This window comes from Pecten maximus, chromosome 3, assembly GCF_902652985.1.
Source record: "Pecten maximus chromosome 3, xPecMax1.1, whole genome shotgun sequence".
Classification (NCBI taxonomy): Eukaryota; Metazoa; Mollusca; class Bivalvia; order Pectinida; family Pectinidae; genus Pecten; species Pecten maximus.
In genome coordinates this window covers 15,219,657-15,241,013 of record NC_047017.1, presented here as the reverse complement: position 1 = coordinate 15,241,013, position 21,357 = coordinate 15,219,657, and the positions used below count along the sequence as shown (strand labels likewise).

Sequence of the window (21,357 nt, the reverse complement as noted above, 5' to 3'; positions counted from 1 at the left end):
CTCAACCTGAGGGGGAGATTCTTGAATGTCCAAACCCTCGGCAAGCCTCGGGTTGGACATTCAAGAATCTCCCCCTCAGGTTGAGATTTCTCCGTCACACCCTCAAGGTAGGGAAAGATTCTATTAATCCGTGAAGAGTATTTGGTCCTACTATATCTGGGAGTTATTATTTTTGAAATTTTAGTCAATTTGACCCTTTTTGGCCCCATCCCTCAGGCCACTGGGGTTGGGACCATATAATTCCCAATTTTAATTGACCTTTGGCCATGGGAGCTTACTGTAAAATGTAAATTATTTACGGACGAACAAAAGGCGGTTAGAATAGGTCACTTGAGACTTCGTCTCAGGTGGCCAAAAAAGTGCTGGAGGGATATTCCTCACACTCCATGTGTAGGTTCCCCTGGGTCCCTAGTTGTGCCATCTGAATTGAGATTTTTAATCATGTCTGACATAGAACCAATAACCTGTTTAAATGGGTTGGATCACGATTGCATGGAAAAATATTCAGGCAAGCAAGGACATTAACACTGCTGCACAGTGGCATAACCTTGCACCGACACCAGAACGATACTTCCATTACGGACGTAGACCAAAATCTTATTGCATGCTTGGAGCCGCATTTAAAGGAAACTTGGTGACTGGAGACACATCCGAACAAATACCTCTTGTTTGCTTCTAAAAGACAGATATTAGCAAACATGATTGCATAAGCTTGATCGCTAATAAATGATAAACCAAAGTGTCAAATATATTTTTGAATTAATTTTACTTTTTATCAAAAGGACAGGCAGCACATATATTATCACACATTTACACATAAATATGAAGATTTGATGATGAGAACACCAAACGGTTTAATAACATAACAATATCAGCGTTGAATGGTTCAATTAAATATTCCTTAAAAGAAAGTCCACATCAGCATGTTGCTGTTTCTTGAATTTTTGTACACAAAAACGTGCAGTTATGTTCTGTGATTGTTCCTCCAGTGATGAGGGTGGACTTCCAAAGCTTCACTTCTAGCACTCGTACTTCACATACACACTTCAAAGCTGTTAATGAACAGCTGTGGGAACTGTGGATGTCCATCTCTCATTCTTTGTTCAAACAGAAACCTCATTTGATGCAGGGGGGATATTTCTTTAGTAGCTTTTCCAATAATTTAACGTACACAGTTTACCTGCAACAAAAACAATATTCAATGCACAAGTTTTTACTTCATATATATGGCATTTTCATGCAATATTTTGCTGTAGATAAACACTTCTCTATTGAAGGTACAAAATATTAATCATTTCAATCAATTTTGAAAAGCAAATTCATGTCATTTATGCTTGATAGAATATTTCTCAAAACCCATATCTTGGAATCTTCCAAAGTAAGGTCAGACAAGAATAACTATGATGGCAGACATCAGGTTTTACTTACAATATCATCAATTTTCATGATGCTTCGGACTGTTTCAGAGGCTAGGTGAATAGCACTAGTGGACACAAGAATGGGCTGGACAACATTCTCCTCCAGGATGTTGGTAATGGCTCCCTACAAAGAGAAAAGGTGTTTGTTGTCAAGATTTCATGGTCAATGATAGGAAAATCAGGGGGGGAATCAAAAACATTACCAGTAATTTATTATCCAATTAACATCAATTGTTTTCATCTTTTGAAGATAATAACACTTCTATTTCTATTATTACATTGCAAAAATTTTCATATTGAAGTGTACCAGTTATAGCAAGAGAACATGAAAAGTCCCTAAACAAGAGTGTTTCAAGTTGTTCAAGCCAACTTTCAAAAAAAAATTATCCTAATTAAATGTATTAATGCAGTTTTCCAAAGCTCACAAAATTTAATTTTAAAATACTTAAGTACAAAACAAACAACGCATACAGATGGGAGATTAAATACTGAATAAGTTAAATAAAATAACAGTGCTAGTTGTTTACCTTGCGGACATTAATACCAGCGGTTTTCTCTCCCTTGGCATGCCTGTTTCTCAGTTCTGTAACTGTGGCAATGGGGTTGAGGCCAGCATTTTCAGCCAGGGTGAAAGGTATCACTTCCAGAGCCTCTGCAAAAGCCCTGAAGCAATACTGTTCTACACCAGTCAGGGAGTTGGCATGGTCCATCAGCTGGAGAGACAACTCCGTCTCTGGAGCCCCGCCTCCAGCAATCAAAGCCCTAAAGCAGAAAGAAGAGAGTATAATTATGGAAATATACCTCCAACAGTATGCCCATTAAAATTTAATATCATATACTACTACAGAGGTAATATTTGAAGTGGATATTTAAAATATATGGACTAAATTATATGGTCATTTAACACAAACTGACCAAATTTTGAGAATTTGTAATAAGGACCAGAAATTATTTTTTATGTTAAGCAGCACAAGCTGATATTTTAAACCTAAATTTCAAAATTTTATCAACACAAATCTTCCAACACAGTTGAATAGCAAAATGTGCCCAAGAAACAAGATATTAATTTTGTTTGGCCTTAATAGAATTGTTTCCATTTAAATGGAGCAGAGTTTTCTTGATCTAATTGATGGAATTGAAACTAAGAACAACTAGAACTGTCGCTAGGATGGCTGACTAATACACCCGCAATCTGCACGAGTCAATGGTGAATTGGAACTGTTAATTAGAGGCTAACTAAGATAACCCAGTAATATAGTGACCAGTTGCCATAGCAACCATAATTTAAAAAAAAAAAAAAAAGTGGCATGCACATGTACACATGGTCCTCTATATGTGTGTAAAGTTTCATTGAAATCGGCCCTTCGGTTTGGAGGAGTTGTCCGGACAAACTTAAAGTTATGGTTCTTATCAGAAAACCTGTTTATAGTGACCAGTTGCCATAGCAACCATAATTTTGAAGAAAAAAAAAAGTGGCATGCACATCTACACATGGTCCTCTATATTTGTGTGAAGTTTCATTGAAATCGGCCCTTCAGATTAGGAGGAGTTGTCCAGACAAACTTAAAGTTATGGTTCTTATCAGAAAACCTGTTTATAGTGACCAGTTGCCATAGCAACCATAATTTTGAAAGAAAAGAAAGTGGCATGCACATCTACACATGGTCCTCTATAGTTGTGTGAAGTTTCATTGAAATTGGCCATTTAGTTTAGGAGGAGTTGTCCGGACAAAGTTAAAGTTATGGTTCTTATCGGAAAACCTGTTTATAGTGACCAGTTGCCATAGCAACCATAATTTTGAGAAAAATAAAGTGGCATGCACATCTACACATGATCACTAATATTTGTGTGAAGTTTCATCGGAATTGGCCCATCGGTTTAGGAGGAGTTGTCCGGACAAAATGCGTCTACAGACAACCTGATTCCAGTATACCCCCCCTAACTTCGTTGCGGGGGTATAATAAGAAAACGGTGCATACTTCTTTTTGACAAGACAGCGGATTACACAGAGGGCGTCGTGGATTGACCTATCAGCTTCCTCCAAGACCAGCTTGTTTGAGCCTCTGATTAGTACAGTCACTGTCTTTCCTTGCATGGGGATACCTGTGACCTGTTCATACAATTGATGAAATGTTACAATCTCGATTTAATAGTTACAATGTTAATATCACCAACACTGAAAAGCCAGTGCCTCAACATGGAAATACATAGAATTATGACTAGAATTTTGACAAAGTCATCATTTTAAAGTGCCAATATTTCCACTTTTTATATCTTTTACAACTGTTTTGAAAATATTTCCAAAATAAATTTTACATTCAAAATATGTGTATCTATGAACATACCTTGACTATTTTACTTGGTCCGGTTTGAATCTCTTCAAACAAATCTGCAGATCCAAGATTTTCTGGTAAGAAATGATCCAGACTGGCAATAGGCCTGCATCCCAATCCCTGAAGAAATACACGTCATGTTAAATGCATAAAGTAATTTTATTTATCCCTGAAGAAATACACGTCATGTTAAATGCATAAAGTAATTTTATTTATCCCTGAAGAAATACACCTTTATCATGTTAAATGCACCAGAGTAATTCTATTTATCCGATTAAAAATATATATATACATTTGTATATTTTGGAGTTGTCAGAGAAAACAAGTTTTCTATACAGGCCAAAGAGCAAACATTGCTATTAGAAAATTGAAAATCTAAGATTGTAATTACATGAATATATTTTCTCATTGAATAGATATGTGTGCAAGCCAGTAACATGTCAGAAGGAAATGAGATGTTGACAAAGTTTTTTGCTATTGTATACAGCATGTATACGAAAACTGGCCTTTTGTGGACATGTACTACAATAAGAACTCCATCAACTTCAAAACACAATTTTCTCTGTTTTACATTGACGACATTGATGACATGTGGTCTTGCTATAATTATTCTTGTGTACAGGGTAATTATTTCATTTTCTACCACACAAAATAAATCTTACCTTGCAGACAAACTCAACATCTTCTCTTTCAATATCTTTGATGACCATTATTTTCATTTTGGCTAAGAAATGAAGAGCTAAATCACTAACAGCATCTCTGTAATAGGGAACAAAATTAAAATCAAATCAAATAAAAACAATCTTAAAGTTATTCCAATAAATATCTACCTATTATGAGGACTTGAAAAGATTTTTATCTGCAATTCTAATGGAATACATATTTTACTAGAATAGTGCTTTGCGATGTTCGAATTAGGAATTTAAACAAAAAATCATTTTTAATTCAATTAATTCTAGTCAGGGACCCTGATTGAAATACACTTTTTCCAATGTAAAGTTCTGAAGAAAAACATCTGTAACACATTCTTTATGTTAATGCATTTCCTGATATTGAAAATTCTGCGGCCAACTGATATTTTTAAACTTGATCATAAAACATTTTGATGCAGTAATAGTGTGATTCAAAAGTAACTGGAAAAACAGTGAATGAAATAATTTGACTACTTCCTGTTACAAATTATGTACTGCATATAAATTGCTGACTAAATTCAAAACAACCTAATTTTCTATTATTATCAAACAAACAACAGTTCTTGACAGCCGAGACAGAAATCTGAAGGTGATATAGGTTTCTCATATGTATACTTCACAGGGTTATCCTGTTATTGCTAGGGAAGAGATAAATATATCACACACAAGAATGTCATAATAAATTGTCAACGTGTTGTCACTTTATTGTTTCCTCGGCGTCAGATATTTTTGAGAAAGGGGAACCCCATGTTTTAACATGAGCTTTTTTTGTTGGATGAATTAGATCCATGTTCATTATGACTTGAAAATGTTTATTATCAGGCATAGGGGAAATATGACCGTTACGAGGCTCAACTTACCTCAACACAGATTTCTGGATTAGAAGAACATTACAGCCTGCTTTTTTAATCTTCTTGACTATGTCTAGGATATATTGTCTTTCCTCTCTTAATACTCTGTCCATCTGGGAGTAATCGGATACTACTACAGAATTGTCCATCTGCGAACAAAGGTTAGGACACAAACTATAATATATCACTTATAATTGTATCTATTCACAAAATAATCAATAACATGACAAAACATCCATCAATTAAAAGATTCTGATAATTCTAATAAGTTGAAAGATATTTTAATTTTCAAAACCAACAATGAAATCAACAGCTAACTAACAATATCTGCTAACTTGGTCTGGGGGACTCTAAACGATATTTTTTATTAAAGTTTTGCTCATCATCCATAAGGGTTTATCTTTGATTGAAGTTTTTTTATCATCCATGAGGAAGCTCTAACAAATATATGGTGTTTCCTCATTCAAAATATGAATAAATATCTACAGTCTCATCTATATGGCAAATCCAAATATTTATAGCATTCAGAAACTCGTTCATAGCTTCATTTTACAACAATCTGCCACAGTTTCTATTAAAGCAGTCATTCATTTGAAAACCTGTTAGTTCAGTCTCAAAACTACCGGTTACACAATATTCGTAAGTGTTTTGCATTTTGATGACTTGCTATACAAGTCATTCTCTGAGTACCACTAGTAGTTAATTGACTTACATCTGTTTTAGGAGGAGAAACACAGAACTGGATCAGTCCAACCTTGGCCTTTTCTACTCGGTTAGGTCCTCCAGTTCCAGCACTCTTCTGATTAAACACTAAACCATCAATCAACTCCGTATCTTCGATGGTCCCACTGTGAGACAATTACAGAAAATTTCATATTTAAAGTTTGCAAGCAACAAAAGAATTCTACGAAGAAAATGACAACATTTAAACCAAGAATGCCCACATGAAAATTCTTCAAGTCAGAAGAACTGCCTTTAACTTTTAGTCTCCTTTACCCAGGCGCAACATTACTTTCACTCTAATAACAATAATCAAACTAGAGATTTTTTTTTGTAAACAATAACATGGCTACCATTCTTTCTTATTAACAGAGATACATAGAGGTTGTTTCATCAAAATATCTGGTCAAAAGTAAGATTACAAGATTGTATTGAAAATATTACATTAAATTGTTTTTTTTACTTTACACCATACAGTGCCTGTGGGTAATGCATATTTGTTTAAAGTTTCATCAAGATATCTTTAACTGTTCAAAAGTTATGCATGAGACAAGGCTGTTTTTCAAATTATCCACTCAATTGACCTTTGACCTTTAAATGAAGGTCAAAGTGACCTGATTTTAGTACACTACACAGAATCTGTGGGAGATGCTTATGTGTTTCAAGTTTTATAATGATATATTGTAATAGTGTTAAAAGATATGACCAAGACAAGACTGTATTTCAATGGCAACATGAACTAGTAATAAAACAATGTCTCCCTTCCTTTGAAGAAAACTCTAATGCAATGTTTCTGAAATGTTAATATTTGCAATCAAGAATTCCATTATCAAGTTGAAGATTCTGCCAGAAATATTTTACCCGATTTTCTTGACTACTTTAATGTCTCGGAGATCTACATTGGTAGCTGTTGAAGGATTGATGACTTTCAAAACAGCGTCGACAGCAATGGGAGACAGAATTCCAGAGTACTGGGACACCACCTACAACACAAAAGTCAATTCTTTATTTTCATTCAACAAAATCCATACAGTCCACGGAAAACTGCAGTACCATACATGGTACTTTTCCCGATTTACTTGGCATGATTATTACTATATAAAGAAATCGTTAGCAAGTTTAATCTACATTTGGATTACCTGTGGTAAGCTAAATCAAATTATTTAACAATTATTATTATCAAGCACATCTTTTTAACTATTTAACAACTCTTAATGGAGATTCAAAGGTATCAAAGTTTAAGAAACTGGAACAAGCCAAAATGACAACATAAATTTCTTTGAAACTACAACTATAAACTTAACATAAATTAACCATTATTTTTACCAAATCAATATATTATCATATAATAAAGAGTTCCATTTCTTCATTCTTAAAATTTGAAATTAAATATCTTTTGATTAAATGATATTACAGCTAAAGCCGTTTTCTAGAGGAAATTTGTGTCCATTTACCTTGGAGTTGAGAGAGGTAGATGCACTCTTCAAAAGAGATTCACGATCAGATAATTCCAGTGGTTCTACAATACTCTCTAAGATCTCCACAGCTTTCACTGAAGCTTTCTGGAATGCTTCGGATATACTTGTGGGGTGAATTCCTGCAATACAAATTAGGTTTTAATCAAATGTCTACAAATTCAAATATTCTACAGTCTACTTAATCATCCAAGTTTGTTTTACAAATTTCATATGTCCATACACAAAACATTTCACCGACAGTTTCTTTGTAATCCAAACAGCTGTATTTAGAAATTTTACCCAAACCTGTGCTTGAACTGAACATTCGATCATATACAGGGATCACCACAATTTCAAAATGATGGGTGGAGGAAAATTTTTTGACAATTTTTTCTGAACATGTACTTTTGTGGATGTCATGCAGCCTCGCGGTGCGACGTTTCGAGAAACATCATCAATTATGACATTAAGAATAGAGATTTAATTATGTTGTTTGATTTACTTCTAAATAAATATGCATTTTAATCATTTGCTCACTCTATGCCATATATATCGTGTAAATTAAAACAAAATAACAGCTTATACCATTACTTTAAAAAACTACAAACATACATTCCTCATTTAAAAAATCATCAATTTATTTTCACAAAACCATTTCAATCTCAATTCCAACTCGCTGTTCTTTAATATAACATTGAATAAAACAAACTCAAATAGCATCTTTTACTGTTATAAATATGATCAACATTCACACCAAGATCATATTGCATTGTCAAGTATTATAAGTTAAAACATTTCAATTATTAATTTCATAAATTGCACTATAATATTATCAGTGAACATATTAATAGCAACTATTATATCTATGATACAGCATCTACAAATCAAACTCAATGGCAACTTTTACTGGACATAATATAAGAATATATAAAGTATTTAAAGCAATGCACAAGCCACAATATAATTTCAATTAAGATATCAATTCAACACAGTCACTATAATTTTCTCCTGAAAATAGTCTTCACTATACATGAACAATTGAAGCCAAACACACTTTGTCTCTCCAAATGACATGAACATTCTGCTATTGCACAGTCCCTTCTAGAATGAAGCAGCTTTCTTGTAGGGAACTTTCTGGGTAAACACCATCATCAGAGAGTTCAAGATCCTCTGAGAGAGCCTGTTCCTGCTGGTGGTAATAAATAAATAAATAAATAATAAATAGATAAATAAATAAATAAATAAATATTTTTGAAAAGCTTAATGAATCTTATTGTGGTCATTACCATATTATAATTATGAACTTCTTTTTCCTACAAATTTGTAATAAGCAAAACAATTAAAACCATCAATAAATCTTTGGAAAAAAAAAACCCAAACAAAAATTAATTATATTTTAACAAATATTTAATCAAATTAGTACATATTCATTACAAATGTACATGTTATTTTTTAATTACATTGTATATACTTGAGGTGCTAATTAACTTATCTTTATTTAATAATAATTAAAGAAAATCAAAAACCTAGATGACACTTATCAAATAATAAATAGAGATACATTAGGAGAGATTCTGAGATTATTTATATTATTGGACGTTTCGAGATCGTTTTTGGAAGGGAGATCACTCTAATAGTACTTTCTAAAAATAGCACGTGACAAGAAAACCAATGCACGAAATATTCATTAGATTATTATCATTATCTAGCAAATCAAATATAGGCTAATTGTAAGCTTACCTTGGTCATCTTCATACACAATTAATCCATGCGCATTTCTGTAGCCGTGGCTTGCGTGATATATCAGATTTCAGTCTGTTGGCTGCAGGTTTTCTAGATCGGTTGTCGCGATCGCATGTCGTTCACATGGTGTTCCAAAAAAGAAGCTGATACTCCTCTCTTCATGGTGACATTGCCATTAAGTTTTCAAAAATGTATCCATGCTTCTCAAACATCGGCTTAGGTATTGATATTATCAGTTTGATTATCCCAGCTGAATATTAATTCTTGTGAAAAAAAAAATCTTATCGGACCGTCGGTTTTTCCGATGTCGACGATGGTAACATTTTCTCTGATGTCCCGATCGACTGAAACCATACAATCACATCTGTTCGCATGGTCAGAACAGTACACCTACTATTAATTAATTATCACCATCGATATAGGTGTGATCAAGAGATCAGTCAACCATATCAAAACATAACGATGAGGCACCTTACCGAGATCGCAATTCGTCAATTAGGCCTAGTTCACCTGTAAAAACAGGGGCCATAGGTAATGAGTATCGGACGCTATAGAAACGGGTCAGTTTTCTGCTTGAAATCGATACAAAATAGGGGTGTTAGGTAACAATTACATGCGTGGCGGATCGAGTGAATTTGGTTGTGTAAGCGTGGCGGGTACCCAGCTAAGGGTGGCGGGCCGCCACGTTAAAACAGGCAATGGTGATCACTGATATATGTTAATTGATACCTTTGGCGAGTAGTTTTGAGCAGGCATCCAACAGGCTGCCAGCAATGACAACAACAGATGTGGTACCATCTCCTGCCTCAACATCCTGGGCCTTAGACAGCTCCACAAGCTGAGAGGGGAAAATATATCATTAATATCTTATCATTCCATATTGTCACACGATCGAAGCATTGTACAATGTAATAATAACTAATATTAGTGTTTAATTCTATTCGGCCTGCCCACTAATTATTTACCAGGGTTTAATTCTATTCGGCCTGCCCACTAATTATTTACCAGGGTTGAAGACTATTCGGCCTGCACACTAATTATTTACCAGGGTTTAATTCTATTCGGCCTGCACACTAATTATTTACCAGGGAGAAATTCAACATATATAGCACACACATTGTTAAGATGAGAAACATAATCTCTCTTTTATTTCTTTTATTTGCCGAGATATTAATACATAACCAGTCCATAGACGTACTCCTTACACTCATTTTTTTAGAGGAAAAACTTGTCACACAAGATGTCAATAAGAAGGCAACTTCTTTTCTGAACTCAAATTGACACTCTTTGTAATATAATGACAAACTAGTTCTGGAAATGTTGCCTTTATGAAGCCTGATATCAAAAATATAATTCATAAACAGCTGTAGTCTTAAACTTTTTTTTATAAAGGTATCCCAGAGGGATCTCTACATCGCATTGTATGACAATTTATTTTACTGGTTCTATGAAAGTCTGATTTTTTATAAAAAAAATTCTCATTTACTGAACTTTCATTCTTCCGACTTGTCCCACTATAACACCTGCACAATAAGATGAATCGACAATTAAATTTCCATCAAGAATTACAGATAACAAACTTAAACCAGGATGGCTGTCAGCAATTTTATTTATTCCATCAAACTTAAAACTTTGTTCATGCAACACTTGGGAACAAGGGGAACCTACTATGTAGTATGTAATCTGAGATAATCCCACAGTCAAAGGATTTTCAGAGGAAAACCAGTAACGAAACTTCAACTAACAGCTACATGTAAATAAAATTTGGGAAATATCTATTAAATTATGGACAGACATCAGATCACAGAGTCATGGCCATTTCAACAGCCACTATCCGATGATGGTGGGCTAAAATCTGATTAATCGTAGTTACACAAAGCACAACTTTGTGAACTTACCATTTTTGCTGCGGGGTGGAGAACCATCATCTGCTTCAGGATGGTAGCTCCATCATTAGTAATTGTTACATCCCCATTTGAGGCCTGGATCTGAATATGAACAAAAGTAAATATATTTTAAACAATATCAAAACCAACAGTTCTTAATTATGAAGTTCTATTTCTGAAATACTATGAGGTAAAGGTATGTCAACAAGAATACCTATGGAATAACAAAATCCCTTCTTTAAACTTGAGGAAAAAACATTTACACAAAGATTTGAGATTCCGTGGTTTTAATTCTGTTTATTACATTTTTATAGCAAAATATACCAGGTCAGCTTTTCATTTTCTCCATTGTCATTTGTAAGCAGTGTCTTGATTGGTGAAATTAGAAAAAGTGATATTTTTCTAGGGCTGTCACAGGTACAAATTTTTTGCCTCAGGGTACTCGGTCTTTACAACCCGACCCGTACCCGGTTACCCGTTGGCTGTAGACTTGTAAGTTGTAGCCCTGTACGGCGTTTAGAATAGAACAGGAGATGCCTTCGATATTATGAACATGGATTTGTTTGTGTTAAATGAATACTTTGAATAGTTCTTACTTCTTAGTAGAACATTACTGATGAAGTCATGATATGTATTGATGAAAAGACATTGTATTGAGTCGCACTTTAATCAAGGAAGCCATGTTATTTGGTTGACATACGTGCAGTTTGTTTTGCGAATGACCGGAAACACAGCTCTACCGTAATAACTCAGGTGAAGAGAACACACGAAAACGACATGACGAAAGTGAGCAGCTTTATACTATTATTATCGTCCATGACTTGTGCGAGGCTTGTGTATGGTTATTACAGTAAATGTTTATTTGGTGTCAAGTTGAGGTTTCTCTAATGTGTGTGTTTTGCCTTACGTACATTGCGGAGTTCCGAGTGTTACAAGAAAAATGTCAACAGACGATGCAACAATGTAACTGTTCATACAGGAGACATGTTTACAGAACACTAAAAACAATGTTTAATTATCTATGTGATGACTCAAGTGTATCAAAGCTATACTGTGTTCTTTGAAATATATGTGTATTTCGGTGAACTATAGTAGTTATATTACTATATGTTAGTACAAAGTTTCGGGGTTCGGGAACATAATTTCAAACCCGGGTCGGGATCAAAACCAACCCGTGACGGGTCACCCGGGTACTCGTTACAGCCCTATATTTTTCACTAGGGAAAATTTTTCACTTTTATAGAATGAATAGTTTTTTTGGACATTTCACTGGTAACAAAATTCAGACCTACCATCTTGTCCATGCCTCTAGGGCCAAGACTTGTTCGGACAGCATCAGCAACAGCTAGTAACAGAAGATATTTTACAATTAGAAATTAAGAATCATAATCTACAATACGTTATTACACTTTCCACTCAAAAGTCTTTCCGCAAAACAATTTCTTTGTATCTTCAACTATTTTCAACCACTTTAATAGACTTTATCCATAATTGTATTTCATTGATGTTTGGTGTGTTGATGAAGAAATATATAGAAATTTCCCATGTAAAATACTAATGCATAATAACCTGTATGTTAGAAGAAATCAAAATTAGTAACAAACTCAAATTACCCATGGCACCATCATCAAAAATGATGTTGCGAGAATATAGTAAATAACTTGAATGTTGTAAACGGCAACGGACAAAATGGAATAATCATGAAAATGAACTTGAAACCAATATCTTCCAGGGTACAAACTTTTTTTTAAAAATAAGCCTATCAACAAATTCAAGAAAAAATCCTTTGAAAAAATAACGTTTACTAGCAAGATCATACACTGTATTGCAGAATTTCCTTTTGGATATGTATCAATGGCATACTATTTTGATTTTATCAATATGAAATGATCTTTATTCCATATAAACTGGTTGTTTTGTGATTACTTTCAATCCACTAGCTTACATGTAGCAACACATAGAACTGTTAGGAACATTCTGGTCATGGCGAGTCGACTATCAAACGCATTAACACTAGGCTCCCTACTATCTTGCATTTTGTCCAGAATGTGATTTTAAAAACACCATGACTACACGAAAAGAACATTTAAGGATATTGAACATTTATCTTAGTGTAATAATACCAATATTTTACAATATAAAGCAACAGAAATCCCTGTTGTCACGTTCACAACAATGTAAACAAATGCATCGTCTGTAAACCAACCCTTTGCGGCAGTGATGTTGCTGAAGCGAATTTGTGTCGGTTTTTCTTTATCTTTGTACTCTGACTTCCTTGTCTGGTTACTTTTACGTGCCGGTGGCATGATGGATGATTAAAAACGTTTCCTTTAAGTGTAGAAGCGACGATGTTAATGGATTTCTACAGCAGGTTCCCACATGAATCACGTTGAATATTCGAGAAGAAACCAATATGGCTGGCTATCTATCGGAACACCTCGGTGGCTTTCGTAATTAGAAGTAGGGGAAGATTTTTTTGTACGCTGTCCCTGGACCCGGCTCGTTTTCCAATAAGTGTTTGACTGTAAACAATATACATTTTTGAATATCGGATTTTCTACAAAATTCCCATTAAATACTAGATAAATATTGGACGAATCTATTAATTTTTGAATGATATAGAAATTCTAAACAAGAAATATCTTTAAAAAAAGATAAACGGCATAGTTTAAATGCTGGTGTTTATAATATAAAACTGCTGGTGAAATAAATGAACGAACTAATGTGTTTCAGCACAGATAACAAAATCATTTTGGTGATAATACCATGCGCGTAGCCAAGTTATTTTGTATGTGTATGCAGAGAAATGAAATGAGGGGTGAATGAGTACCGTATTATGATATACAGTTAAGTGTTTGGACAATTTAAGTCCGTCATTTAACGATGTCCGAATAATTACGTTGTCCTGTTTTCTCGAAACGACGAGCCTTGTATACACCAGTTAGAATGATAATTTGTGTTGACTTTACCTTATTTTGCACGCTTGGAACACGTTTACATAATGTCCGAATATGTGTTCAATAACCATACGTACATAACCATAGTCCATTGGGCAAAGCAATACCTTTCCTGTGGGAAGGGCTGTAAAAGAAAGAAATCAAGACCAAAAACCTGAGATCAACCTTGCATTTAAGTCGTGTTACCGTAACACGACGTTTTGGGATGATCATTGCGACAATGGGTGATGTTTTCATGACGGTATGTGTAGGTTAAATACATTTATATATAAAAATACAGTTGTAGTTATAAAAGTTCCAGTAAAGTCGAATTTAATTTAATATAAATGAATCTTTCAACTGTACCGGTGGTCATAACATAGCACGACATGTGTTACAGAGTTAACTTAAAAGTTAGAATTATAACGAGCATCATTATACTCAGAGAGGGGTTGATTGACCAGGATTAATGTGACGCCATTACCAGTTTATATTGTTACTTTACCTTGATGTAAGATAATGAACTATATATGATTGACTACTCAGATTCAATTTCTGTATGAAATATTTTTTTACTTTGCCTTGCTGTTTTAGCTTGTTTTATATATTTACTGGACAATAAAGACATTTAACATATTTCAACTATATCTATTACTCCATCTAATTCTTATGGAAGTAATTTCTACCATATTTCTCACATCTGGGGAGATGATTGACATGCCTGTGTATATCTAATTGGCCAGTGTATTGAAAGATTTCCTGAGGCTATACCTGAACTGTCCAGGTAATAAAATGGTGTCACATCTGTATCAGCAGGGGTGGGCAGAGAGAGAGGGGTGGGGGATCTTTGAAGGTTTAAAGATACAGTATTATAATTTATCATTTTGTATCGGATAAGAAAACTGAGCTAGTTACATTTCTTTTGTATTAAAACATATTTACTTGTGCAATTAAAAAAAATGAATGCAAAAGTAATCAAATCTGAAAATCAAAATCCGTTTTTATTTCCTGTTGGTTTGACAGTATTCGCAATAATACATACAAGCTGTTACAAGCCGTTTCTTCTGAACTAGTTTTACATGAGATATTCCATAATTACATTACAATCATTGTAAATATTATATATCTAACATATGATATAAGCAATATTAGACCAAGCTATTACAGTCATAGAACATTTTTTTATATATATTTTTTTTTATTTTTAAAGACATTTTAATACATAAATACATAAGAATCACACACACAAACACACATCGATTCCAATATGTATGGTTTGCTATCATCATAATCATAATATCATCTTCACTGTCATCATAACCTATATTTTTCATCATCATAATCTCATTATCCTACTTAAACATTAAAATCATCATCATAATAATAATCATCATCATAATATCATCATCATACTAATCATCATCATCAACATACTCATCATCATCATCATCATATCATACTAATCATCCTACTAATCATTATCATCATACTCATAACCATCATAATCTCATCATCATCATCATCAGTCATCATCATCATCATCTAATCATCATCATCATCATCATCATCATCATCATACTAATCATCATATAATAATCATCATCATCATCATCATCAATTTAACTACAAGGATAAATACATACAAACCATACATACTCCTATACCTGTATACATATTCTGATAAACATACACCATCCCACACATACATATTCAGTTTCCTGGTAGCCTGATCAATCCTGTCGAGGGCTCAGCTTCTGTGTTGGGTCATAGAACATTTTACCCAAATAACATATCCAATATACTTATTATAAACCATAACTTGCACAATGTTATAAGATTGGTTATTTTACAGAACGCTGAAATATAGACTCTAACTGATAAAAAAAGGGGCAAAATATCACCGAAATATTGTATATATATTCCATGGGAACCCTTAAAACGTTCAAGGAGAATAAGACCATTAGGTGTTAGATGGCTTTAGAAATTCAAAATTTACACGGTGCAGATATGATTGAAAAAGTTCACGCTCGTATCTCTCGCCATATTCACGCTTCGCGCTCCCTGCGCCCTCTAAGTCCGGTAACCTTCTCCACGGTGCTACGGTTATAGCCGAGCCTAGGACACTCTCTCAGATAAGGGTCAGAGTTCGGAAGCTTAACTACCAGGGAACCGTGTTCATGTGACAACCCAGGCTTATATTTTTTTTTTTTTAAGTTTCATAAAATTTTATTCAATATTTACAGATAAAAACGTCATTCAATAATTGGAAAGTAATATGGAATCAACATTGTAATTATTATCAATACATAACTCCTTTAAAAAAACAATTTTAAATAAATAAATAAATAAAGCACAAAACCATCGATGTAATTATAAAAGAAACAGATCGGATACCAGTTTACCCTCTTGGATGGAGCAAAATATATTTGTAGTACACCAGTACTCAGAGAAAATCATCTGGGGAAAACGGGAAAAATCAGATTGCATACGCATACAGATGTTGTTAAGAAAATGGCAGACAAGAGAATTAGAAGTAGGTGACTTTTGGTACAATTTCTTGGAACAACGGATAAACCAAATCGATGATAGGGATTCTGCCATTAAATACAGAACAAGAGACTTTACTTTTAGAGTGAGACCCACAGGGGCATGAAAACGCCAAAGCTCTGAATCAGTAGGGACCTTTCCATCTAAAATCTGGTGTACCCAAGAATTAACTAATGCAACTAAAGGTTGAATAAAGGAGCATTCATAAAATAAGTGCGAAATGGTTTCAAAACCATCACAAAATGTACAATTTTTCGACGCATCGACACCAAATTTGTACATGCGAAAATTAACAGGTAATATTTCATGAACAATTTTAAAAACTACATCCCTAGAGCGGGTATCCAAAAACTTGTTGCATACATTCAGAAAAACAGACTTGAAGTCAACTAATGGAAAAAGTCTTATAACACGTGGTGCCTTAATAATGCCAGACAATATTTGTAAATAAAAATCTTTAGTCGACGATGACTCAAAACTACTATCCGGAAAATCCGTTTTATACTTTTTGAACTGTTCATACATACAAGTATAAAAAGGGGGACACCACTCACTATGAGGGAAATTATTATCAAAAGAATAAAAATCACGAAACTGAATAGAGAGCCAATACATAGTAAAAAATCTCCACTTGGCTTCAGACTGTTCACAAACAAATTTTTGACAGTGCCTCAGCCGAATAGCTTGTAGTTTTACATTAATATTAACAATAGAGAGTCCACCACTAGCAGGATAACCATAAGCTACGGAGCGCGCAAGTGGCTCCGCCCTGGAATTCAACAGAAATCTAAACAGCGTTCTCTGATAAAGTGTCAAATAATGCCTAGGCATTGTGACAATAGTACCAACATACCAAATTTTACTGCACGCAAGGACCTTTATAATAATTGATTTTTGTGTCAAAGATAAATTTCGCATTTTCCATAAATCTAAGGTCCTTGAAAATTTTATAAAAACCGGCTGCCAAATCTCGTCAGGGGTAATATTATTACCTACCAAAACCCCACAAATTTTATGCTTTTCTATCCAGCTTATGCCAAAAGGATGATCAGAACGAGATTTCCACTTCCCCAACCAAATTCCCTTTGATTTTAGCCTATTCAATTTAGCCCCAGACCCCTTGCCATACAAATCACACCAGAAGAATAGTTTTTGAATAGATGAATGGGTGCAGCAAATACCATTACTATCGTCAGCATAAAGGGAAATTTTTGCAGACTCAAAATTCCATATATTAAGCCAGGAAAACCACACTTGGTCTCGTTTGAAGACATTAATCCCACTATTTAGCAGCCTTGATATATAAGGCAAAACATTCGTGACAGCGTCGGTGTGCAAACCTAATGATTTAAAAATACATTAATTTACTAATTTCATTGAAGATCAGACAAATGGTACATATAAAATATCAAAATCTGTACATTTGAAAATTAGATTTCTCTGTCTATCTGCGTTCAGAAAGCTGTGTTTCATTATATTCAATAACATTCCTAAGCATACGTATAGTAACGTTCACCTAACGTTTGAAAGCAAACGATTTCCTTAAAAGTATTGATTCATTTCTGCATCTTACCAACTGTCATGTAGTGAGGAAAATTCCAATAGTGAATTTTGTACTCTATGCGCATATATAACTCCGGACCTGTTCTTTTGGTTGATGTTTTATAATTCATTTTAAGATTAACAGTAACAAATATGTAAATCAGACTTCACCCTGGTTTCCGGTTGTAAGTAGTCCTTTATAGGAATGGCACCAAAGGGAGGATGGTGGGCTAGATCAGACCCCAGAAAATTTTTTAAATGTTACTATGCCCAAATTTTAAATCATATTTAAATGAGCAATTTAAATATGTAAATGAGATATTATCTCCAATTTTCACTATTCGCTCATTCACTACATGTACGTTTAACAATAGATGATATAGGCGCTTATTTTACTTTAGAAAGAAAGTATCAGATTATTTTTTCTACAAGTTTCATGCAATTTGTGCCGAAATACACACACACATATTTGAAAAAAAAAAATTCTCGTTGTGTATAATTGTTATAATGGAATGAGTTGAATTATAATTCTATGTTGTATTGTGTTTCGGCATATTATTGTGATAACATATCTTATATAAGAAAATAAATACATTTTAAGGGATAGGAGATCTAACAATGCTATATAGTTTACATTCAGCACGTATCTGAATATAGCTGTTAGATTGTCTGGCATGTGTAAAAGAGCTTTCAGATACCCCTTTTCCTCGTGGAATCAATTGAAATCTACTTTTACCTGAAATGGTTGATTTAACAGCGAAGCGAAAAACCCAAACATTAAAATTTTCACTTCTTTTTAAAGAATAGGAAACTAAAAGGTATGGTGAAGAATTAGATTTCAGCATGATTATAGTATTATTTGATAATATTTTATGCAAAAGTCACACCAAAAAAAATCCAGGAAAAAGACACGACACCTTCTCATGTCCGGGAGTATCATACAAATTCCATGAAAAGTATTAGGGCAAGTATTTTGCCCGAGAAAATTTGCTTAAGTATATATGTAAGTATATATGTAAGCGCATTCATCAACATTCCAGATGGTCATGCTGGGTTGATATTGACAACGTTTATTTTCAATATTTTGTTTACTACATCAACCTTTAAAATGACTCTTAATAAGAACATCTATTACAGTAAAACCTCGTTAACTCGAAGTCGTCGGAATCGTTAAAACCTGACTCTTCGAGTTAACCGAGTTTCAATGTAGACGATCTGGTATGTATAATTGAATATCGTAAAAAGTCCCTTAACAAAAACACGCTTATTTGATTTCAAATAATATATTGGCGTATTCGAGTTATCCGAGTTCGAGTTAACAGTTTGACTATATATGTCAAAATAAAACAATAACCTTTAAAATTTATAATATGTCAAAATAAAACATACAGTGTATGTGTTTCTCGAATTTTAAAAGTATATGTACTTAAAACATCATTGCTTCTGTGAATATATCTCGTATCGCAACAATAAAGTAGAAAATGTCTGAAAGACATAAATGCCCTCGCTGCCACTAGATACCCCGAAACATGCACCGTCAGAAGCATACTCAAAATCGACCTTTGTATGAATTTTTATGATAATCTTTGAATGTAGTTGCTAGATGTATACTCACACTTGACCTTTTGACCTTTGAATAGTGTTTGATGAAAATCTGTCAAAGAATGAAGCTTGCTAGGTGTAAACCTTGAAGATTGGATGGGACGGACATGGACAGCGCTTTTTGACCTCACCCCCTATTTTATGGCGGGGGCATAACAATACAATAACCATTACTTACTTAGACAAATTATAAATAATTAACACTGCCTTTGTGTTCGTATAACCCAACCACATGTACGTACCAATTTTTCATTAAAATCAGACATTTTCTAAATTTTGACCATTTGCTTTGGTTTATTTTGTTTAACGTCCTGTTAAGAACCGGGGTCATTTAAGGATATAGATCGTGAGTTCGAGGCCCGGGCAGGGCACGAGTCAAAAAGTTGTCTTCCTTCGTCAATTGTGTTACTATGTACACTATCAGAAACTCGCCTACTTTTGAGTTCCTTCAAATCTAATCTAAAAAAAATCTATGACAGTAAACAGTATATATGACAAGCAGTTTATCAGCTATGGTCCTCGAAAACTAAATATTCTACACAACATAATAAGATATCGAGCAAGTGCACTAAGCTATGATCTTTTAAAGATTCACCTGCTTGTCAGTGTGGACATCCCTGTGAAGATTCCCATCATTTTTTTCTGAACTGTCCCCTGTACAATAACTTAAGAGGAACTCTTATTGCTGATTTAACCTGGTACGGTCCTGTTAATGTAGATGTACTTTGCAATGGTGACACGAATATTTCCTCAGCTGACAATATAAAAATCGCCAAAGTTGTGCAAAACTTCTTGAGAAGGTCGGGAAGATTCGAGTATCACTTCCTAACTCCCACCCCCACCCTAACCCCTCTCCTCTTCTTCTCATGCCACTTTCCTATAATTAAAAAACAACTTAATCCAAAATGCTCCATTTATCCATATAATATATAAATGGTTTTTTTCTTTTTCTAATTGAAGTCATTTAACTGTATCTGTTTGGGAGTGTTTGGCGGGAAATAATCAACCCTTCCTCTTCACTGTTTTTTTTCTGAGAAGAGTTCATATGTTGCTGGGATTTTAATTATTATTTGAAACAGAGACCTATATACTAGTATATAGGTCTCTGTTTGAAAGAAGTCAATATTTATCATTACTATTATAATTTTTTTAGAACGTGCGGTCTGTGCAAGATTTTGTTTAGAGCGGGAAAAATGGGTGCACGTGACATCCCGTATCATCGTATTATCATAAACATTACAAATTCATTATAATCAAAATAATCCAGTAATATCCGGGTAAACTACATGGTGTTTCTCCTGAACCAAGTCCCTGAGGAAAATGTGTTTCTTAGGTTTGTAGCTGTTTTCCTGAGTAAATAACATATGAAATGGGTACTTTCTATATACGAGAATAAAGTGTAGGGTCTTGAGGTTTAGAAAATCAAAAATATACACTCCTACTGAAAATAGAATGGCGTAGGATTCGAGGTGTAAAAAGGCCGGTGGGGCTTCCCCAGCTAGTGTACTGTTAATGTCAGGGTTACTGTCTTTCGAGTACCCGTGTGCTCTAATATGCAACATTTATCCGATAGAAAAAAAACTTCAAACTTTAATTTTATATAAATTTCACATCATTTGAACTTCAAACG

General features: G+C 33.9%; 1 protein-coding gene across 1 annotated transcript; it reads right to left on the bottom strand.

Moving 5' to 3' along the window:
• Positions 1 to 749: 749 nt before the first annotated feature.
• On the bottom strand, positions 750 to 13,554 carry LOC117323323 (T-complex protein 1 subunit delta-like). The gene is made up of 14 exons (XM_033878467.1): positions 13,307 to 13,554; positions 12,393 to 12,445; positions 11,113 to 11,202; positions 9,944 to 10,052; positions 7,469 to 7,611; positions 6,876 to 6,997; positions 6,007 to 6,142; positions 5,304 to 5,443; positions 4,414 to 4,510; positions 3,764 to 3,871; positions 3,398 to 3,528; positions 1,946 to 2,180; positions 1,429 to 1,542; positions 750 to 1,180 (listed from the first exon to the last, which is right to left on the bottom strand). The coding sequence occupies exons 1-14, from the start codon at positions 13,404 to 13,406 to the stop codon at positions 1,163 to 1,165; spliced, it is 1,596 nt and encodes a 531-aa protein (XP_033734358.1). The 5' UTR covers positions 13,407 to 13,554; the 3' UTR covers positions 750 to 1,162.
• Between the last annotated feature and the right edge of the window lie 7,803 nt (positions 13,555 to 21,357).